This window comes from Ambystoma mexicanum, chromosome 8 (assembly GCF_040938575.1).
Source record: "Ambystoma mexicanum isolate Mex_15411 chromosome 8, UKY_AmexF1_1, whole genome shotgun sequence".
Classification (NCBI taxonomy): Eukaryota; Metazoa; Chordata; class Amphibia; order Caudata; family Ambystomatidae; genus Ambystoma; species Ambystoma mexicanum.
This window is the reverse complement of record NC_090929.1, coordinates 663,169,645-663,186,895: the sequence shown is the minus strand read 5'-3', so window position 1 is coordinate 663,186,895 and position 17,251 is coordinate 663,169,645. Positions and strand designations below refer to the sequence as shown.

Genomic DNA, 17,251 nt, shown 5'->3' with positions numbered 1-17,251 from the left:
CCACCTGTGTAGTTGTAGCAGGTTAGGTTATGTCATGTGAGCGAATAAGGGATAGCAGGGGGTTCATGTAGAGGTTAAAGAGAAGGGGATGCACCCTGTGGAACTCCGTTAGTGACAGGTCGGGGGGCCGCTTTGAAGGAAGGAAAGGGGGTAATTTGTGATCTATTTTCGAGGAATGAGGAGGTCCACCTAGTGCTGCGTCCCTTATGCCAAGTGAGTGGAATCCGTCTGTGAGGATGTTTTGGTTGATGGTGTCAAAGGCTGATAAGAGGTTGAGGAGAATAAGTGCGGCGCAGCCTTCTGAGTCTCCAGTGCTTTTGAGGTTATCCCAGATAGAGATTACGGACTATTCAGTTCCACAGAGGGGTCTCAAGCAGGACTGGGCAGTGTCAAGGAGGAAGTGGATTCAGGAAGAGGCAAAGTTGACTGGATGGAGGGGGTCAAGGGATGGTTTTATGGGTAGAGGCTTGGTGTGGAATATGCCTTAGGTGCGGAAGAAGTTAATGATCAATTTTGCGTTGCTTTGCCACCTGCACAGGTTTATGAAAAGATTTCTTTGAGGAGGGAGTGAGGGCATGAATCTCCTGGGGATACGGATGGGCGGTTGGTAGCGTGTAGATTCAGCAATTTGGGTTGGGAGAGGAGGAGAAGATAGAGCGGAAAGTGGGAAAGGGTTGAGGCATCAGACGGGATGCAAGTGTCTGGGGCGGGAGTGCGGTTAGTAAGGTGCCATTGGTGTGGTTTCTTACTACAGAAATGTAGAAATGGGGGCTGGAGGGTACATTGAGCAGCCTTGAATTCTGAGATCTTGTGGAGTTTGTTGCAGCTGTTACGGCGTTGGAGATTCTGTTCGAGTAGATTGGCCTTCCGGATTTCTGCCTTGCAGACATGGATTTGGCTGGTGTAAGCAGCTCTATTTTGTGGAGGTCGGTGGGCCTGCCATATGTGTTCCAGGTGTGGTTGAGTGTTTTCTGAGAAGAGGTGAAACATCTGGGGGGGGGGCCGTATCTGTGGGAGGCCGATCTGGAAGGGATCGGCGGGTTGAAGATGTTGGAGAGCCATAGGTTGAAATGGCTGATAGAGGTCAGACCTCCCAGGACCAGCAGATTTGGAAGGGGGGAAAGCAGGAAGTCTAACAAGTACAGAGTTACTACACCCCGTTTGACAGCGGGAAGCGGGTGGAAGGTCCGGTGTTGGTCAGGCGGGGAGGAGGGAATAGGAGTCAAAGCGAGAAGATGCCTGGGTGGTCCATCCACATGAGTGGTCGGGGAAGGGCGGCATGGAGATAGGTTGGACAAACTGAATATTACGTCTTGGGTATGTTCTGCAGTGTGCATGGTTCCCGATATCAGTTGAGGCATGTTGACAGCGTCCAGGTTGTCCAGGAATGGTTGTGTCATGGGGTTGTGTACGGCATTCAACCATATGTTGAGATCACCTAGCGGGGTGAGGTAGGGGTGGGCGACCAGGATGGCCTCTAGGGAGCCGATTAGAGCATTAGTGAAGTTTGTTGTATCCAGGAGGTCTGTATATTACTAAGAAGCTATGGGTAAGAGAGGGGTTGATGAGACTTTTCACTAGTATGGATTTGCAGTCTGCGTTGCAGGCTTGTTCCTCCCAATGTGAGATGGAGAGGTCTGATTTGTGGGGAATGGCGAACCCGCCTGCTCTGCTAGTTCTGTGGTGCATGATAAGTGTATATCCTAGGAGGAATGACAAGTGTGCGATGGGTCGGAATCCCTCAGAGAACCAGGTTTCTGTGATGAAAAGGATGTCTGGGCTTTCTGAGGATAAAAGGTAATATATGTTGTCAGGCTTGGCTACAGATCTGGCTTTAAGGAGGATGCATGAGAGTTGGATGGAAGGGCAGGGGTTGTTGGCCCTTGTGGAGGCAGAGTGCTGGTAAGGGTGGTGAGGGAGGGCAGGGTAGGGGATCCTGTGGTGAAGGCCCCGCGGGGGTAAGCAGTGTGAATAAGGGGATGGTATGGCAGGTAGAGAGGGCCGAAGAGAGGGTGGAGGTAGAAGGCGAGATGATGTTCAGTGATGGCGAGATATCTCGGTTGTTGGGGGTGGAGTGCATTGAGCATTCTTTGAGTGTGAGAAAATAGTGCTTGTGATGTATGGCTTCTTCAATGCTTGGGTGGGGGTAGTGCCTGGGGTGTTAGAGGCAGTGTTGAAGAGGGATTTCAAAGGGTTGAGAAGGGAGGGCATAATGGTGCAAGTGAGGGGTGCATGCAGAATTCTACGGAGGGTGGGGTTTTGCTGGGATGAAAGGGTCCAGGTGTTGTGGGGTCAGAGTTTAAGGGGGTTCTTTGGTACCTGTGATGTGTGTGAGGGGGAGGCAGGGCATCCAAGGATGGGGTGTTGGCGAGGGAAGCCCGAGGAGCGCTTGGGGATGTGAAGGCTGAGGATATGGCTAAATATTACACAGAGGCTATACTGAAAAAAGCAGCTAGATTGAATGTAGAGGCTAGACTCAAAGATGCAGCTGAAAATAACTTGGTGGCAATTCAAGCACAGTTGGGTTCGGAACTGTGGCTGTACTTCAAATGCAGCTAAATTGAACACAGTGGCAAAATCAAAAGCACAGTAAAATTCACTGTGGCTATACTCAGCAGCTGAAATTCTAAGTGCAGCTGAATTTGAGGTGGTGGCTATGTCGAAGATGCAGCTAGTTTCCTCAGACTGAAGCTAAAATCAGCAGTACATTTTACTCCGTGTCTGGCTAAATTCAACCGTGAGTGGCTATACTCTAAATCCAGCTAAACTTTAACACAGTGGTTGTACACGTTAAATTGAAACAATGAATTCAACTAAAATGTAACTAAGTGGCTATACTTAAAATGCAGCTAAAATTGACACAGTGGGCCTCATTACGAGTTGGGTGGTGCAGTGAAAATGTGGCGTGAATACTGTTACCGTTGCATTGTCGCACACCCCAACTATACGTCTGGCGTAAAGTTGGAGGATTGACCTACAACTATCAGCTGGAGTTAAATCCGCCGAATTGCCCCCCATTTTCGGCAGAAGTACTGCGGTGGAATTACCACTGAAAATCCCCATTGAGTCCTGTGGACTCAAAAAAAAAAATAGGGACATCCACCCCAATTTGTAATCCGGCTGTAATTATCCCGCCGGACCAAGTGGCGGTAATGGTCATTCCGTTGGGCAGATTGCACCCGGAATACCACCTTACTCGTAATGACCCCTAGGGGCTTTACTCGCAATCCAGCTAAAATTGACCCAGTGTCTATATTTAAAATGTAGCTAAATTTAACACAGACTTAAAGCTCAACTTAATTGCAACGCTACGGCTCAAGTAGATACAAGGTAGTGTCTACATTTCAAATTACAGTGATGAATGTGCATTCAAATAGTCAACTCTTACCTGGAAGTTGATTCAGGTAGTCTTGGTGGCCTGGCTGAAGCACCGAGGGCGAACAGCCAAACAGGCGATGGAGTTGCCTTGAGCCCTTTGCCTGCTACCTGGGCAAGGCTGCCATGTGGCTCCCTAAACATGTCTCTCCACCCGGCCAATGTAACAATATTGCTCAAGGGTAGACCCCAACAGGAATTGGGCCCATTGAACCTGGTGGAAACTACAAACTGGGCTACTGAGGAAATATGGGCAGTCTGACCCATACATTGCTGGACTTCTGAATATGATTCTGTTGCTGCCATTCGCTTATGATTGTGCGTTAGTTCGTGAACTACAGGATTTGTGCTTGGTAATTCTCAAGGATCTATATGTGAATCTGCTTAGAATCACATGCTGTGCATATAGTTCGATATCTAGTGGAAAACAGAGTATTGCATCTTTTTTTCGAAGATCGAAAGGGGACGTCGACATGAGCATGACTGCAACACTGTCCCTAACGTGACGTGTATTATACCCAAAATCCCTCATGCATTGAGGTCCTACAGATTGTTTTTTTCTGCCAACTTAGTTGGTCGCCTATGCGGAGCTCACAAGAGTTTTATATTGCTAACTTTGTCCCCACGACCTATGGTCGTCTAGTCTTGCGACTAATCTCCTCGACGACTGCTTCGTGGGTTTCCTGCCGTTGAAGACATCTACAACTGCTCGGCGACTGTCGAACCGCGTGGCCTTGGCCCTCCGGCCAGGCCCTTACAGTAAGGTGAGTGGGGCCCTGGGTTTATTCTTCTCTAAGAATGTATTTCCTTTACCCCTCTCTTTCTCTTCTTGGTCTAGCTGCTGCTACCCTCTGCTATGGAAAGGACATCCTTTAAATTTTGCCCGTCATGTAACAGCAAGTTTCTTTGGAAGGACACCCATCGCTGTTGCAATCAGTGTCTTCCTCGAGACCACAACCAGCGCGCATGCAAGTCCTGTAAGCTCTTTCGATCGAAACCGCTGAAGGACAGGCGGACTAAACGGTGGCCGGCCTATGCTATGCAGGCCGAAAGCCTTTTCCCCCGTTGGCGTCATCGCTTCGGACGACGAAGAGGAATCCGTCGGCAGCCATGGCTCTGAATTGGAAGCCATCAACCTCTCAGTTTAGCCTACAGGCTCCCAAGTGCTCGTCCCCAGCCCCTGCAGACAGGCCACCGATTCTGTTATGTGGAGTTCACACCCTGGCGACAAGGGCACCCACGCACCATGGATACCAAAACACACAACCCCTAAAGCCCTCCTCCCCAAGGCCCACCTTCTAAGTGCCTGTTTGTTTCCCTGTTGTTTGCCCGGATCGTTAGGTGAGAGCCCCTCGCCTATATCCCCCATCCCCCGTTTCACCCAGTGTGCCTGCTTACCACCCCCACGCCCCCCTTTTCACCCAGTGTGCCTGTTACACCTTTCCGTCATCGCTGCTTTTTACATTTGCATAAGTGGAGACTGTGCAGTTCCGCGCTTTGTTGTACGGCAGCGCTGTCTATTCCTGTCAATGCTATCCGTTTTAGCGGTACTACTGTTCCGCGTTGCCAGCGCACGTCAAGAATAGGTCACATGATTCATCCACGCAACCAGCTGACTCTTACGACAAGTCATGTGGCACTATTTCAGAACCGAAGGCTTTCGCCCTCTCGCGTCGCTACTGACTTGCATGACGCTCCGTAAGTTCGAATTCTAGGTACTCCTTACTTTCGTGTATCCAAGCTATCCTGCCTGTGACTACTTATTCCTTTTTTCTCTCCTACCGTCTAGCGTTCCCTTCCAGCGCTCCCTTCCAGCTATTACTACCGTTCAGCCTGCATTTCCGGGAACCCGTTCGCTATCCTATCCCAAGCCTTTATTACAAAGTGAAAACAGCGGAATCCCAAGTCTTCCTGACTCGGTGAGTTCCTTCCCCGGTCCTCCGTTTCTTCTCCGTTCCTGGTTAGTTTTTTATCCGTTCTTTCCCGCTCCTGTTTAGTATTCTTTCCTCTCATTACTACAGAAGTTCCTGAAGGAACTAGAACTCCAGTCCTTACCTACCTTTCACTCCGAGAAATCTTCACCTCTCATCAACAGCTAGAATCTACCAACACCATCCGTAAGAACATACTCACCTGTATTAATTCTGTTCTTTTATTCCGGTTTCCTCCTATATTTACCTGTTATTTTCTCCCGATAGAACCTGTGATACTGCCAATCGAGCCAGGAGTTCTGTGCCTTGGATAGTCATCTTTCTGCAAGGATCTCCGACAACGCGTCCAGGGTTTTTCCCCTTTGAGGGTTTCCCTGGGGGTCCTGCCTCTCCCAGTTGAGGTTTTCTTTCCTTCCGAAGGGGTAGGGGGCTCAGGACTCTCAGGGAGGCTCTTCATTTCCGCCGTTGCTGTCCCGGTTCCGGCGTTCTGACCAGGTTGGTGGAAACTTGTATGTACATTCACCCGCTTGTGGGTTTTCTTTTGATTTGCCGGATTAGAGTGTCACAGTTAGCGACGCCACTGCTCATTAACCTGGTCGGAGCGGTAGTGCTGGGATGGAACAACAAATGCAGCAATTGATGGCTGCTATGCAGTCCATGTCTCTTGAAATGCTGAGTCTTAAACAGGACAATGCACAGTTGAAGCAACAGTTTGCCCGGGCTTTTTCTGAAACCCCTCCCGTTACCCTCTCCACGGGCAAATATGATGGTGACCCTCATAGGTTAAAAGAATTTCTTGATAGTTGCACCATCCAGTTTACGTTTAAATCTCGATTCTTCCCCACCAATAAGGACAAAGTGGGCTTTCTTATTTCACACCTAACGGGCCCCGCCCTTGCTTGGGCTACTCCGTTAGTCACTTCCAGAAACGCTATATTGGATTCCTACCCAGCGTTCTCCAACAGTCTCAGGTCCATGTTCGGTCGGCAAGAGATTTCGGTAGCCACGCAGGAAAGGCTTTTAGATCTAAGGCAAGGTCGTAAGGACCTTATGTCCTACATTACCCAATTCAAACAGTTATCTTCCGAAACCGGTTGGCCTGATGACGGACTACTCACCCTCTTTCGACGAGGACTTGCTGAGGATTTGAAGGATGAGGTGTCCAAGATTCCACGGCCTGCAAACCTGGCTGAGATGATATCCTTGACTATGCAAATAGACTACCGTCTCCAAGAGCGTTCAATAGAAAGGAAGAAGGGGAAAGGCCCTCGTCTTAACCCAGATCTCTTGACCCTTCCACATAAGACCATTCCTTCTGAGGAACCCATGCAGATAGGATCAGTTAGGGGTCCTATTTCAGCAATAGAGAGAGAACGAAGGAAAGCCTTAAATTTGTGTATGTATTCTGGGTCTTCTTCCCATTTGTTGCGAGATTGTCCAGTTGTTCCTCCTCGCAGATCCAGACCTTTGCCGTCGGGAAACGCCAAGCCCCTACCGTAAGGGGAACCACGGTAGGAGTCCAGCTTCAGGGTTCCCCGACCGAAGATGAGTCCACTCCTGAACCGTTGACTCATAACCCATCCATGATTGTACTTTCATTAACCATCTTGTTGCCTGACCGGAACTTGATGGGTATACCGGCTCTGCTCGACTGCGGAGCCGCTGGAAACTTCATTGACGATAAATGGGCAGCCAAGAATGGGATAGACAGAACTCCTAAGTCCTTTACTACACCCATCCTAGGGGTAGATGGAAGTCCATTAAGCTCGGGACCAATACGAGAACAAACCAAGCAGCTAACTTGTTTGATCGCCTCTCATAAAGAGACATTGGTGTTTGATTTAATCAGAGCGGCACACTTCCCCATAATTCTTGGTCTGCCTTGGCTGCGATTACACAACCCCTACATAAACTGGAAGGCAGGAACACTTTTTCTGGGTTCGGAGTACTGTGTCGCTCATTGTCTTTCACACAATTCTGTAGGCATCTATATTCCATCAGAGCCTCCTCCTACCACCGAGTTGCCTTCCATCGGGCACTTGGGTCTGATTCCCGAATGTCACCAGCACTTTCTCAGGGTTTTCTCTACTCCCCAGTTTCCAACACTTCCTCCTCATCGAAGAGATGATTGTCATATAGACCTGCTTCCAGATCAACCGGTTCCGTTTGGACGCATGTATGTGTTGTCCCAACGTGAGAAGAGTGCCCTTCGAGAATACCTCCATGCTAATCTCCAGAACGGTCTCATTACCGAATCTAAGTCTCCTGCTGGAGCTTCCTTATTTTTTATTCCAAAGAAAGATACAGAAGAATTGTGACCGTGCATCGATTACAGAGGACTTAATAAAATCACTATTCCTGACAAGTATTCGATGCCATTGATTAAAGACATTCTCGAAGCCGTCCGTGGAGCGGCACTTTACACTAAATTGGACCTTAGGGGGGCCTATCACCTCATCCGAATCGCTCCTAATGACGAATGGAAGACGGCCTTTCGAACACCTTTCGGACACTTCCAATACCAAGTCATGCCCTTTGGTCTAGTTAATGCGCCTGCTGTGTTTCAGCGGTTTATGGATCACCTCTTCGCCGATTTGCTTCTTCACTGTGTCGTCATTTACCTCGATGACATTTTGATATTCTCAGCTACTCTTGAAGACCACATCCAGCACGTCAACCTAGTCCTGAGTCGCTTACAGACAAATCATTTGTATTGTAAGGTGGAGAAGTGAGAGTTCCATCAAACACAGATAACCTACCTAGGATTTGTCCTTTCAGCAAACGGGATCTCCATGGATCCAAGAAAAGTTTCTGCCGTGCTGGATTGGCCAGAACCTTCCACCGTAAAGGAGGTTCAGCGATTCCTCGGATTCGCAAATTTCTATCGGAAATTCATTCCCTGTTACTCTGAGACTATCCTACCTATTACTCGACTACTCAAGAAGGGGATCGCCTTCTCTTGGGACCCTTCAGCCCAACAAGCCTTTGAGACTTTAAAGGGTTTATTCATCTCTGCCAGGGTTTTACTCAATCCGGATCAATCTCGTCAGTTCATCATTGAGACGGACGCTTCTCACCATGCTCTAGGAGCCGTCCTTCTACAAACAACAGATTCAGGGGAGGAGAGACCGGTGGCCTATCTGTCAAAAACGTTTAACTCCTCGGAACTACACTACTCAGTACTTGAAAAAGAGTTATTGGCCATTAAGAAGGCCTTCGAAGAATGGAGACATCTTCTACTAGGCTCTCCCCATGCCATAGTGGTCCGAACAGATCATCAGAACTTGAAAGTACTACAACAGGCTCAAACCACCAATAGTAGACAAGCACGGTGGGCGTATTTCTTTTTGCCTTATCGGATCGAATTCACCTTTCTCCCAGGAAGCCAGAACCTGAGAGCCGATGCCTTATCTCGAAAGAAACCACATGTTTCTCAATTCTGTTCAGAGAAGATGTTTCCTCAAGCGAGATTTGTGGCAGTCATTTCCGACTTTCTACATTTACTAAAGCAGGATACCATTAAGAATCAATCCAGATGTGAAAATCTTCTTTCTACTCACCTTCTTACAAGGGATCGAGGATTATATTTCCACGCAGAACAAGTACTAATTCCTTCCAGCGTTCTTCAATCTGAGGTCCTTCGGATGTGCCATGACTCTAGAGCGGCAGGGCACCGGGGAATACAGACTACTCTGGATTTGATAAAACGATATTTCTGGTGGCCAACTCTTCAGGTCGATGTTAATGATTATGTAAACTCTTGTGCAACATGTATCCAGTCTAAATCTTCACGAGCTCCTCCTTTTGGTTTACTTACCCGCATGCCTATACCAGAGAAACCTTGGCAAATCATCTCCACCGACTTTATAGTGGATCTTCCCCCTTCCTCAGGTTATACGACCATAATGGTCACCATAGACTACTTGACCAAGATGGCACACTTCATTCCCTTGGTCAAATTGCCAGGGGCAGCCCAAATGGCTAGGATCTTCATTTCTGAAGTGTTTTCCAGACACGGACTACCTGAAGTCATAGTCTCTGACAGAGGGCCCCAATACACTTCACAATATTGGAAGGGAGTCTGTCACTTTTTGGGCATCAAGAGGGCACTCAGTTCGGGATATCATCCCCAGACCAACGGGCAGACGGAACGTCTTAACTAAACACTGGAGGGATACCTACGTTGTTACGTCTCAGCAGCTCAAAATAATTGGGCTGAACTGTTATCAATAGCAGAGTTTGCTTACAATAATGCCAAGCACACAGCTCTTAAGACTAGCCCCTTCTTTTGTTCATACGGATTTCACCCCTCTTTTGTCCCTACTGCTACTCCTTCCTCCTCTAAACTACCAGGGGTAGACTGTCTGATAGACAACATCCAGTCTGGCCAAAAGAAGGCTCGTTTGGCTCTTCAAGAAGCCCAGGATCGAGCCAAGCGATATGCAGACCGACATCGACGCAAATTTCCAGAACTACAAGTAGGAGACAAGGTTTGGTTGGCCTCTCGGTTTCTCCCAAGACACTTAGTCCCTTCTAAGTTATCTCCTAAGTTTTATGGTCCTTTCAAGTTGTTATCCAAAGTGGGCTCGGCAGCTGTTCGACTGGCTCTCCCAGCTGCCTGGTCCCGCATTCATCCTGTTTTTCATCTATCTCAAGTGAAACCAACTGTAGCCGATCGTTTCCGACGCTCTACTAAGACCATTCCACCTCCGGTAATCACTGATACCGGGACAGAATATGAGGTGGCCGGTATCTGTGATTCCCGCTACCACAGGGGTCAGCTGCAATTTCTCATTGATTGGAAGGGGTATTCTCCGGCTGAAAGAACGTGGGAACCTGCTTCTGGTGTTCACTCTCCCCTTTTGGTTCGACGTTTTTTTCGTCTGCACCCCGGGAAGCCCGGATCACCCCCCAGGAGGAGAGGGCATACTGTTACACCTTTCCGTCATCGCTGCTTTTTACATTTGCATAAGTGTAGACTGTGCAGTTCCGCGCTTTGTTGTACGGCAGCGCTGTCTATTCCTGTCAATGCTATCAGTTTTAGCGGTACTGTTGTTCCACGTTGCCAGCGCACGTCAAGAATAGGTCACATGATTCATCCACGCAACCAGCTGACTCTTACGACAAGTCATGTGGCACTATTTCAGAACCGAAGGCTTTCGCCCTCTCGCGTCGCTACTGACTTGCATGACGCTCCGTAAGTTCGAATTCTAGGTACTCCTTACTCTCGTGTATCCAAGCTATCCTGCCTGTGACTACTTATTCCTTTTTTCTCTCCTACCGTCTAGCGTTCCCTTCCAGCGCTCCCTTCCAGCTATTACTACCGTTCAGCCTGCATTTCCGGGAACCCGTTCGCTATCCTATCCCAAGCCTTTATTACAAAGTGAAAACAGCGGAATCCCAAGTCTTCCTGACTCGGTGAGTTCCTTCCCCGGTCCTCCGTTTCTTCTCCGTTCCTGGTTAGTTTTTTATCCGTTCTTTCCCGCTCCTGTTTAGTATTCTTTCCTCTCATTACTACAGAAGTTCCTGAAGGAACTAGAACTCCAGTCCTTACCTACCTTTCACTCCGAGAAATCTTCACCTCTCATCAACAGCTAGAATCTACCAACACCATCCGTAAGAACATACTCACCTGTATTAATTCTGTTCTTCTATTCCGGTTTCCTCCTATATTTACCTGTTATTTTCTCCCGATAGAACCTGTGATACTTCCATCGAGCCAGGAGTTCTGTGCCTTGGATAGTCATCTTTCTGCAAGGATCTCCGACAACGCGTCCAGGGTTTTTTCCCCTTTGAGGGTTTCCCTGGGGGTCCTGCCTCTCCCAGTTGAGGTTTTCTTTCCTTCCGAAGGGGTAGGGGGCTCAGGACTCTCAGGGAGGCTCTTCATTTCCGCCGTTGCTGTCCTGGTTCCGGCGTTCTGACCAGGTTGGTGGAAACTTGTATGTACATTCACCCGCTTGTGGGTTTTCTTTTGATTTGCCGGATTAGAGTGTCACAGTGCCTGCTTGCCTCTCCCCACACCTCCTGTTTCACCCAGTGTGCCTGCTTACCTCCCCCACCCCTCCGTTTCACCCAGTGTGCTCGCTTACCACCCCAGACCCTGTTTCACCCAGTGTGCCTGCTTATATCCCCCCCACCCCGCCGCCTCTTCCAGTGTGCCTGCTTACCTCCCCCCACCCCTGTTTCACCCAGTGCGCTTGCTTCCCTCCCCACCCTCGTTTCACCCAGTGTGCCTGTTTACCTCCCCCACCCCTCTGCTTCTCCCAGTGTGCCTGCTTACCTCCCCCACCCCTGTTTCACCCAGTGTGCCTATTTAACTCCCCCACCCCTCCGCTTCTCCCAGTGTGCCTGCTTACCTCCCCCCACACCCCATTTCATCCAGTGAGCCTTATTACCTCCCCATGCCCGTTTCACCCAGTGTGCCTGCTTACCTCCGCCACCCCTGTCTCACCCACTGTGCCTGCTTACCTACCCCCGTTTCACCCCATGTGCCTATTTACCTCCCCCACCCCTCCTCTTCTCCCAGTGTGCCTGTTTACCTCCCCCCACCCCTCCGCTTCTTTCAGTGTGCCTGTTTACCTCCCCCACCCCTCCTCTTCTCCCAGTGTGCCTGTTTACCTCCCCCCACCCCTCTGCTTCTCCCAGTGTGCCTGCTTGCCTCCCCCCACCCCTCCGCTTCTCCCAAGGTGCCGGCTTACCTCCCCCAGCCCCGTCTCACCCAGTGTGCCTGCTTACCTCCCCCCGTTTCACCCAGTGTGCCTGTTTACCTCCACCCACCCCTCCACCCCTCCGTTGGTCGCCTGTGTACCTTTAGGGTGCCACCACCCCCCCATTCCACCCTAGTAAGTGTGTGTAGCTGCCCGCCATACCTAGAGACTTGCCTCACATGACTGCCAGTTGATGTGAATCTAGGTACTAGTATGCACTTGCCACCCTGCAACATGGGGATGGCCCCATACTATTCTATGCTGACTTTAACCATGCATCCATGTGTAGCTTGCCCCCTTTGTACCCTGGGCCTGGCATCACACACTTACCCATTGGGCCTGATTCATGTAATGTTTTCCTGTGGGATTGCACCATTATAAAACACTTCCATGAATCAGGCCCATTGACTATGACCCTGCACATATGAGTCGTTGCTGCCATGCAACTTGTGGCTAGCACCTTGTATATGTATATTAATTCTGACCACGCAACTGTTTTGTAACTGCCGCCATGTAAGATGTCATTGGCACCATGCTCTTGCTTACCGATGATGACCATGCAAACGTATGTAACTGCCGCCAGATGTGGCTGGTACCATATACCTGCTAAACCAATCCAAGTATAAATTGTGAAGCACTTATTGTAACTTTATGAAGCAACATGTTTGTATGCCTTCAAATGCACTTATGTAACTAAGTAAGCCTTCTTAACAGCGCCACGATGCCCGAGGGCAGTTGGCGCTTTACAAATGCAAATAAAGAAATAAATAAAATAGGGCCTCTTCGACGGAGTTGTCGAAGATGCACACAATGCCATCGGGGCCGCTGAAAATTTCGACCACGCCTTCTGAGCCTCGCGGTTCGGCGCCTTTGGCGCAACCATTTTCACGGCATGCGACTAAGCATCCCTCTGGAACGGGCGTTCACCCTGAAAAACATACCATCATCGACGCACCGTTCAAAAGCGCACAACCACTAAGGCCTCAGTGGAGTCACTGGACACGACAGCGCCATCAAACGTGTCAAGACCTTCGATTCAACCGACGAAAATACGCAAAAGCCTTGCAGCTATAATTTCGGCAGCCACAGAGCACAAGGGCACCCCCTCTTTCGAGAGGAGTATTCTGAAGACACCCATCCTTAAGGCCTTATTATGAAAATCTCTCCCTTCTGGGCAACCTTTTCCACCTCCAGACCCTTCTTCCTCTTCCCTATGGACTAGGGAGAGATTGGAACAATACATGGACAAAATGGGCTAATTTATCGAGTTTTCTGACGGGTACATTACACCCAAAAGACCCAGGGAAGAGGACTCCTGCCCAAATTCCTTACAAACTGCAGAAATTCCCCATCTCTGCACAGGGACACCAGGAGGATATCTTGTATGTCCTAGAGGACCCAACACAGGAGGATACCTATGAAGACATTCATCCCTTTGCACAAGACACAGCTGATCAGGACCCAGACTGGGATCAAGATCAGTCGAATCAGGGCCCTTGGCTATCACCAACACATACCCCTGACCCGGACATCATTTGTCTAGATCCCCCTTCTTCGCCTCCACAGAGGGATTCGTCACCTGTTGACGACCAGATGCTGTTCAATGCTATTTTAAAAATAGCAGCTGATCATTTCCATATTGCAACACATGAGGCAGCTCCGGACTCAGACTTTGAGGATATCCTCAAGGAGAAGCCTCCAACTATTCAAGCCATCCCCTTACTGAACTCTATAAAGAGGCGTCTGGCCCCTTCCTTATTGTCGCTGGCTCTCACACGGGCGGTTAACCCCCCCGGTTGAAACATTATTCCGGCCATCACTTTCCAAACCACTGTACCGTAGGCGTCATGCTACACCGGACTCCTTGGTGGTTACTACCACTCGGAAAAGGGCGAGGGTTCCACTGGCCTCGGTGGAAGCCCCTAGGAACAAAGAGTGTAAAAAGCTTTATGCCCTGGGTAAACGGGTCACCGCCTCTGCAGCCTACTCTACTAGAATCGCAAACAATACCACTCTCCTGGCAAGTTACAGCAATGTCCAATGGGGCCTAGTCCAAGAGGGCCTTCAAGACGTCCCAGAGCCCACCCGATCGCGCCTGCTGGCGGCCGTGGCTGAGGGCAGACAGGTTACCCATAACATATTGAAGAACACTCTGGACTCTGCTGAGACAGCTGGACGCACCCCAGGAATTACCAGAGATAACCAGCTGGCTCCATTAGAGGTGGTCCTCACGGTACAACGTCCTTTCATCGCGGGATGTTTTTTCGCTGGGTTTTTTAACCGCACATTTTTTATCAAAAAAACCTGTTGAATTTTTTGGGGGGGGGTTACTAAATTATATACATGGGATGTGGGATTTTGGTAATGGATATAAAGTGAAAAGGAATGGGGGTGGTAAGGGGGCCCCCCCAAAAATTAAGTTAAAACTAATTCGATGGGATTTTTCGATTAAAAAAGATGTGTGGTAAAAAACCCTGCAAAAAACATCCCGCAATGAAATGACATGGAACCGTCCTCACAACCCCAGTAACCATTGCACTAGTTGGAGGCGTATTCAATACTTAAGATGACAGTTGAGGGCAATGGGATACTGTAGCTCTTAAACTGAGAGGTAGGTTTTTCGGATCAGTGCTGGTCTAGTATAGTAAAATATAATTTAACATAGAAAAATGTTGTTACTAATCAAAGACTTAGTTGGAAATAACTAAACTATTGGCGTCTTTACAGCCACAGAGCTTTGCCTATAAATGTTCTTGCAAATAAGTTGTAGTTAAAGTACAGATTAGGGGAATCTGCCTATTTAATGAACAATTCAAAAATGATTCCAGAAAATAGATTTTCTTTGCTTCTCAGACATGAACAGTATCCTGATGTAAGGGAGGGGGGTAAGAGGGAGAAACATCTCCCCACATTATACTTAAGAGGTCAACAGCATAGACTATCACACTAGGCTATTCAGTCAGTGGTGAGCAATGCCAACACTCTATTCTTATTCCTCTGGGCCTGGACATTTTCTTTATTAACCAGCTCATACTACTCTCTAGTTTGTTGTTGAACATGCTTAACTTTTCACCTAGATAACATTTTTTTGGGTAGTGTGAGATCAAAGCAAAACATGGTAATATTTGTATGAATTTTTGCTACACATATCCCAGAACGTTTGTGAAAAATCGGGTCTACCAAGTTAAATGTCCTGAAATAGACTAGTGTCTCTTTTTTTAATGTCTTCTGACAGACTAACCTTTTGAGTTGTACGTTTGTCCTAGTTTCAGGCCTCTATGGCCTGTGGGGCTATATCAAATAGCTTGATCTCTCTCCTTTTTACAGGGATTGGGGACTTGTTTAAAAAAAATCTTTGATTTGAGACTCATTCTGTGACTTGATGTTTGTGTTTGTGCCTGCCGTTTAATTTATTTTGTGCACTGTCCCATACATTCTGAGGTGCTACATTGTGATTTGTGGGGCTCTAATGAGATTAACAAGTTGTACTGAGGTTTTGGGGTTTCCATTTAACATATTCCTTTATTTTTAGGCCCATTTGAGACGTCACATTGAGATACACAATCGAATGGAGAACTACAATCCTCGGCAACGAAAGCTCCGCAATCTCATCATTGAGGAGGGGAAGGGGCTAGTGATTGGCCTACACAGTCCCCATGAATTGGAGGTGGGCTCAGCAGAGGTCATAGTGGAGTCTCTGAATCCTGGTTCTGTCGAGGAAGGCCTTTCTCTGCCCCGGCTCTGCGCAGATGATCATTTCACAGACACTGATGTCATTGACAATTCCCTTATTTCTGCAACATCTCTCCCGGATGATTGTGAGACGTAGGCCATCACAAAACTGAGGCACTTTTGTACTATCAAATATGTTATTTTTGTTTTCCACTTTGGCATGGCGGAAAGTTTTGATTTTGAAAGACTATTGTTAATACAAGACTACAAATGATCCCTCCTATTTTTTTTTTATATCCAGTCCAGGCTTTATAGTCCCTTTTTGAAGTGATAGGTTACATCAGAAGTCTGAGACGATTGCCACTGTAGAAAGGATGTGTTTACAGATATAATTAAAATATTATTTATATAAAGTTAATATTAAAGGAACATTCAGGTCAAGCTTCCTCTCATTCAGTGTTTCATTTTCTAGTTGTGGTAGCGTATAGGCTAACTTATTCCCTGTAGTTTCAAGATGTGGTGCAGAAGCTGATTGAGTTGTAGGGGAAATGAGGAATTTACTGAATTACTGATGCCTCTCTAATAATCAGTGCTAGGCGCCAAAGTCTACTATCTAACTCTGCCCAAACCATGTCAGAAAATCTTCTGATACTTATGTTATTATGGCACTGATGTTAAAAGCTGTGCAATACCCTCATCTTTGTTTTATTGTAGAAAAGAAACTACTTCTGGCAGAGCTACTGTGATTTCAGTCCTACACTAAGGCACAACCCATGCTGAAATTGCTTGAACACACAGAATGTGTGTTCTGTCTCAGAAGAATTGCTTCTAAATTGATTTTCCCCAAATCATGTTTTCGGCTAGTCCTTTGGGCTACTCTTTAACTCCCACTGCTTGGAAATTGTGGCAGATGATGGCGAGCGTGATAACCGGTTTTCTTACTTTAGAAAAGGGATGTCCATGGTTTCATTATATGTTGCTTTTCCTGCATGCCTCTTTCCTCCCTGTATTCATTTTGCCAGTCAGTGCATATTGGTCCCTTGACTATACATTTGAAATGGAGGCAATTTTATTCTCCCCACCCTGTTTGTTCGGGTTGGCATTTAAGAGTTTTTTCCCCCCATAGCCTTAATTTTTTTTGTGGTACCTTCACTTATGCCACAACAATTTTGGTTGTCAGCTCATTTGTTGGTGGATCATCTTCCTTATTTTCAACCTTATTTCACAGACATTGGGCTGTCACATTCAAGATAGACAAAAACTGTTTGCACTAAAAATATACATATTCTACCGACATCTCACAATATGACATTTACCTGGTTTCAAAACGATCTCCAGTCGAAAGCTATGTACACAAAGATAGATTGTTATGCATTCACATGACTGCTTAATAAAATTGAGTTGACCCTTCACAACCAAGGATATTTTTAAAATGGCGTTTGACAAAGTAAAATCAGTGTGCTTCTAGGTCTTGTCCCCTTCCAGACATACTTATTGGATTTTATCCCCAGGAAAGGGAGCATGGGGCATGGGAGCATACAATTAAAAAACAATGCAGTGGCTCTT

At 47.6% G+C, this 17,251-nt stretch overlaps 1 protein-coding gene across 2 annotated transcripts in view; it reads left to right on the top strand.

Annotated features, from left to right (window-relative positions):
* The window catches only part of ZBTB48 (zinc finger and BTB domain containing 48), a 478,630-nt gene extending 462,504 nt beyond the window's left edge, over positions 1–16,126 (top strand). For both annotated transcript variants that reach the window (XM_069610427.1, XM_069610428.1), the window contains one exon: positions 15,546–16,126. In XM_069610427.1, the coding sequence (XP_069466528.1) occupies positions 15,546–15,842 (297 nt within the window). In that variant the 3' untranslated portion in view covers positions 15,843–16,126. The remainder of the gene's footprint in view (positions 1–15,545) is intronic.
* Positions 16,127–17,251: the final 1,125 nt, after the last annotated feature.